This window comes from Alexandromys fortis, unplaced genomic scaffold, assembly GCF_014885135.2.
Source record: "Alexandromys fortis isolate MF-2015 unplaced genomic scaffold, M_Fortis_MF-2015_v1.1 scaffold_74, whole genome shotgun sequence".
NCBI lineage: Eukaryota > Metazoa > Chordata > Mammalia > Rodentia > Cricetidae > Alexandromys > Alexandromys fortis.
This window is the reverse complement of record NW_026068008.1, coordinates 1,923,205-1,929,040: the sequence shown is the minus strand read 5'-3', so window position 1 is coordinate 1,929,040 and position 5,836 is coordinate 1,923,205. Positions and strand designations below refer to the sequence as shown.

The 5,836-nt window shown below is 41.1% G+C and overlaps 1 protein-coding gene across 3 annotated transcripts in view; it reads right to left on the bottom strand.

Moving 5' to 3' along the window:
• Positions 1–3,132, bottom strand: part of Zc2hc1a (zinc finger C2HC-type containing 1A) — a 39,330-nt gene extending 36,198 nt beyond the window's left edge. For all 3 annotated transcript variants that reach the window (XM_050161713.1, XM_050161711.1, XM_050161712.1), the window contains exon 1: positions 3,025–3,132. In XM_050161713.1, the coding sequence (XP_050017670.1) occupies positions 3,025–3,040 (16 nt within the window). In that variant the 5' untranslated portion in view covers positions 3,041–3,132. The remainder of the gene's footprint in view (positions 1–3,024) is intronic.
• Between the last annotated feature and the right edge of the window lie 2,704 nt (positions 3,133–5,836).

The following is a 5,836-nucleotide window of genomic DNA, read 5'->3' as shown; positions in this document are numbered from 1 at the left end:
CTCTCTCTCTCTCTCTCTCTCTCTCTCTCTCTCTCTCTCTCTCTCTCTCTCTCTCTCTCTCTTTACCTCTTCCAGCCTGGCTATATTCTGTCCTTCCATAGGCTGAAGCAGACTCTTTATTAACCAATGGTAATAAAACATATGCACAAGATTCAGAGGGGAATTCCATATCATCTCCCCCTTCATGTCTAAATAAAAAAGAAGGTTTTCACTTAAACAGAGTAAAATTACATATAACAAAACAGGTATCAAGCAATAATTACAGCTACGATATTTTTTGTGAGTCTAAAGTTTCACATAATTTATCTTTTATCATATCTAAGGAAAACTATAACTATTTAACCTTCAACTCCATCAAAGATCCCAGGATATAATATTACCTAAGTAAACAGGAAGTGCATTGTAAGCAACTTCCAAAACCCCTGAATTGACAGAAACATCTTGCTAAGATACAATAAAAGAGAAGCTTTAACAGAGCATAGTGGTAGATGTTACGGTAGGTGTTCGAGTAGCGAAGAGCAATGGGACTTATAATTACGTTTCAAAGGCAACATTAAGGTAATAAATGCAGAAGTTCAGAGAAGGAATGGCCTGCTAATGTCTGCCATAACTGCTTCAACGATGTCTGAGGATTTAGGGAGGCAATGCCCATACTGCATTAAGAAGGCAAAACCTGAGATTTTATCACCTCCCTCTTATAGGTGAAAAAGAGATTAGAACCCCCCAACTCTAAACTTACTTCTGTGATCTGTAGATACACCCAGGGTACAGCTTTCACATGAAAAGGGATCAAAGGTTTTGCTCTAATTACTCAAGCCATGCAAAAGTTCTGCTATGGATTATACAAAATTATAACAACATTGGTTTCCAATACAGTGTGCAATTTAATAATTTAGTTTGTGACAATTCCGGAGACATAAAAGTTCCAGAAAATCAAAAACAACATACATGGTATGATTTATATGTAAGCAGCTAAAATTTACTTTAAAAGAGTAAGAATGGCTTGGGAAGAATTTTTTCAGACCAGTAACTACTTTCAACTAAAAATGTAAGTCAAATGTCAAAGATTATTGTTTGCTTAATAACAAAAATAGAGCAAGTAAACATGAAGATTTTATAATAATACTGTCCTATAAGTTCCACTCTAGAGAAAAGCTATCAAATAAGTGAAAGCATGGGTAAATAAATTAATGAGTCAAAAATTCAGAACTCTGCAAAAGGTGATGTAAAAGGAACTGACTTCTTTTGTTTTAAGGAAGGTGAGGGTGGGGGATTGGTTTGAAGCCAAAAAAAAAAAAAAAAAAAAGCCCAGTTTTCCACTCAACAGAACACTCTGAGCTTTTATTACATTGAACTACTTAAGTCACCAATATTCAGCTGCTCTGCCAAAAAACTATTTTCTCATATTTCATCCTAATTTATCATAATTAAACATATTTAATGACAGTATCTTATTTTTTTTAGAAAAAAAATCAAAGAGTTAAAGGGATGGTACTGTTTTACAAAAACCAGACTCAAAAATCATGCTCATTCCATATTACACCCAGATCCGTATATTTTACACACACACACACACACACACACTGGCTGAATATTATGATAGTTTTCAGTTATATTCCCAAATTTCTGACTTATATTGTAACAGCAACATAAGCACAGCTTAAAATGTAAAGATTCTTAGAATGGATAGAGCTCTGACAACTCTTACTCTTTGTATGCCCAGGATGAAGAAGGGAAACACTGGGTGACTCTTCCTAGCCACTGTAAAAACCTGGGAAGTGATCTAAAGCACTCTTCATGCACTAGGAGAGCATAAAAACACTGGGACCCACGCCTCAGCCCTGCTTTTTCAAGAATTAAAATAAGCCGCCTGCAGGAGTCTCCCTAATTACGAGATTAAGAAGGCATGCTGTCAGTACAATTTCTCATTCCGTGTAAAGTTGAACGGTAGGTACACCAAGACTTTCACAGGTAATAGTAAACTGTAGCTGCGCAGAATTCAAATAGAATTCTTAATAGCCTACAAGGTGTTTGGTGAGGGTTTCACTGTAAAATAAAACTATGAAATAAAATTCATTATCATATTATTGCATTTTCTTTCCGGTAAACTTAAAGCACTGAAAAAAAAAGTTATCAATTACTACTTTTTCACTTCATAACCCACCCTGAAATATTTAACTACCCATAATACATAAAATGAAGGGTTCAGTGCCCCTGCTCATTCTAAGTACGTTAAGTGGTGTAATTTTTTTTTTAATAAGGAAAAGAAAAAATCTGAAAGCTAGTTTACTGTCTTATTTAAATCTTAAAGCTGTTGTTACCAATGTTAGGGTTTTTGTTGTTGATGATTCTGGTTTTCCCTCCCTTTGTTTTTCAACGTTGTCCTTACACGGGATTTGAATGGACGAAAAGGGAGAAAAAGTGAAAGAAGTGGGAACAAAGCAAAATCTGAAGCCATGGTTACAGCAGCACCAGGAAAAAGCGAAGATAGGAACCAACGCTGGCTCTTCCCTAGTCAGTCCTCGTGAATAAACCATCAAGCTGGAGCTATTGTTCCTGGAGTAGAGCTGGCCAGGGACACTTCCTTGGAGATGCTCTGGCATCTGTCCAACCCAGATGAGGTAGGAATGGAAGGAAGGCTACCAGGGAGTGCCCAAGGTGTGTGCCCCGGGCTTGCGGGAGGCGGGGCGAGTCCTCAGGGGCCAGCAAGGGATGTCGCGGACCTCAACCGAGAATACAGTTTGCAAAGAAAATAAAACCTGACCAGAGACGCTGACGACCCAAAGAAAACTCCTGGGTCAAGAAAGACCAGAAAATGGTGGGAAGGCCTTGCAGGAGAGAGGACGAGGTGCTCCGAGCCCGCGAGAAAGCCCAGGACCGTGCGCGGCTGGCAGCCCGCGGTCACGCTCCGGTGCGGGGCCGACCAGCTCCGGGCCTGGCGGGGACCTAGCCCCGCACTTGCCCCGGGAGCCCCGGCCCCAGCCCCGGCCGCTCGAGCCCCGCAGCCACACGCCCGCGTCTCACCTTCCAGCCCGTCCATGGCGAACCGCTTGAGGCTCCTCCGGCAGCGACCGCCGCCGCCCAGCTCAGGCTGTAGCAACCCAGCCGCACCTCCCACACGCTAACATCCGGCTCTCCCATTGGTCCGCGTTGGCTGGGGCGGGGCTACGGAGGGCGGGGCCGCGCCTCCTGCGGTCTCCAGGGTGAAGGCTCCCCACGCCAGGGATTTTTTCCAGCACCCCTCCCTGGGAGGTATAGCCACTTCAGAAGGCTTCCTGAGATCCTTTGTTCCACTCCAGCAGCTTATAGCCTCCCACCTTGTTTTGCTGAGCACCTCAGGAGCGCCTCATCTCCAGTCAGTATAAGAATGTCTTTTGCGGGTCCCTAGAAGTGGAGTGGCTGTTGTGGCAATGTAAAGGCGCCTTAGGTCCCACATCCTGCGGGGTCGCCTTTTTAGTCAAATGTCCTGCAGACATGCTCTGCAGACACAAGTCTCTCCCCCTGTTTTTTCCAGACATAGAACAATGTTTCCTACATGGATTATATTTTCTGTCTGAGACTGTGGAACTGAGATTGCGCTAAACGTTTGGAAACAATTTCCTCAGCCTAAAAAGTTGAGCCCAAAATTAGAAGTGAAACTTTTGCACTTATGCAATCTTCCCCTGCCCCAGCACTATGATTGCACTCAGTCTGCTCTCCTTAGAACCAATAGAGTTCAACTTCTGATCAAAACTACGCTTTACTGAGGACTTTAAACTGGGAAGTCAGCCTACCAGAGAGGCACACGGAGGCCTGTTTCTGTTAGAATCAAAACGTGGGAGTGAAGAAGCCTCAAAAGGAACTCCAATCATTTTAATGGTTTTGCTTCACAGTACAGCAGCTTAAAGCTCTTTAAAATTTGACTTAGCAGTAATAAGTCCTATTGTTAGCTGATTCCAAGGTATGTATTGTTAAGTTACCAGTATTATTTTATCCATTACAAATTTATTATCTTATTGATCTGTCTAATTCAAAAGTTATTTTATCCTAATTCTGTATGCATTCAACAAACCAAGAATTCTCAAGTTTTGTTTAAAGAACTGAACCCCAAGGAGTCTTTGAGAAGATGCTGTAGGTGCACCTGAATGTGGTAGAGTCCATCTCTTGCTTAGTATTATGCAGGAAACCGCCCATATGGGAATTGTCTCCTGAGTCACAGGAAACTCAGCTAGCCTATACTGGCTATAGAGTGGCTTTTTCCCTCTAAAACAAAAACGGGGTTGGGATAGCTTTTACAAGAATGCCAAAGGGGAAAACTATGCACAAAGAAAATGTAAAAATAAAGAAGTCATTTACTTTACAAATTGCAAGTTTAGTTAAGACAGATATTTAGGTGATGGATAAAAACCTTACTGGCCACAAAATCTATAGTAACATCAGTAACAATAATGAAAATAGCAACAACAAAAGAAGTGCATGCATTATGAGGCAGGCCAGTCGACTTTGATAAAAGCACTTAGCGTACAAACCTGGTCATGGAGAGTTTGCTCTCTGGAACCCACAGTGGAAAGAGAATCAACTCCTAGATTGTCCGCAGACCTCCACACTTGAACCCATGGCACATGCACACCTGTACTTACACACATCATCATACAGCACATTAATAATAAAAAGGAAAAACATATCATGTAAAATAAGTGTTATGCCTCATGTGTCATATCCTATATTCAATCTGCAAAACAGTTTCTACAGAGTAGATGCTCCAATCTCCAGTTTTCAAAATTAAAATCTTCATCTAGGTGCTTCAATGATTAATGTTTTATCAGTAGTGTCAGATTGAATGATAGAGCTTGGATTTACACTCTGCTGGGTGTAACACTGAAGAATAACACTGACATCTACCATGACATCCTTATGTTTCTCTCTCTCCTGCCTTATCTCCTTCCTGCAACAAATAAGAACTCAAGCATTCAGACATGTTCCTTAATATGAATTTGGGTAGATATTTCTATAGTGGATCTTAACTCTAAAACCATGCTTGCTAGTCTTCTCCGAGGTTCTGCAATCCCAGAACTTTTATGTTACAACCATCTTGCCTACCCGAGCTAGGCCCTGGTACCAGCTCCAACATAAAGACCCATTCCTCTTTGATTGTCTATATTCCTATGCCTGCCCACTAAAAGCCTGTATTGTGAGTATGTTTCTTCTTGGCACATATCTCTGATGTAACATCTGTATAGTCCATTGCTTTTTCCTCATGCATTCATTTAGAAAGATTTATTGATTACTCTTAGGCTCCCAGGCCACTTTACTATTAGCCAGACACAAAAGCAAATGCTTTGGTTTTTTCTCTTATGTCCCAAGCTATTATTTGTGTGCATTTTAACTACCAAATGATGTTAGTTAGTAGTTGATAATGAGATTTTTCTCATTTTCTTTCCATACGAAAGGGAAAACTAAGTTAGAAAAATGTTTGTCTAGACTGATCCAGACCCCCAACGTCAGGAGTAGATGAAATAGATATTCCACCTCTAATTTGTCCACTTTGTATTCTGTTCTCTTTGGTCACCATTCACTGGAGTTCTTCCACTGCCCTTCTTCAGCTTCCATGGGACTAAATCAGCTACACAAAGCTTTGTGTTTGGAAACTCCAGGTTTCTATTGGATCTCACACAAAGTTCAAGTTTGCTTTCAAAATCCAGCTTTTGGTTCTCATTCAGATCACCTGCACAGGGCAGCTGAATGAGATTCTAAATCTCAGTGAGGAAACATAGCTCAATTTAATCAACTTTACTATGGAGGGCATCTCTTCCATCCGCAGCAACATGGCGAATGACCTGTATTTGGTACTCAATAT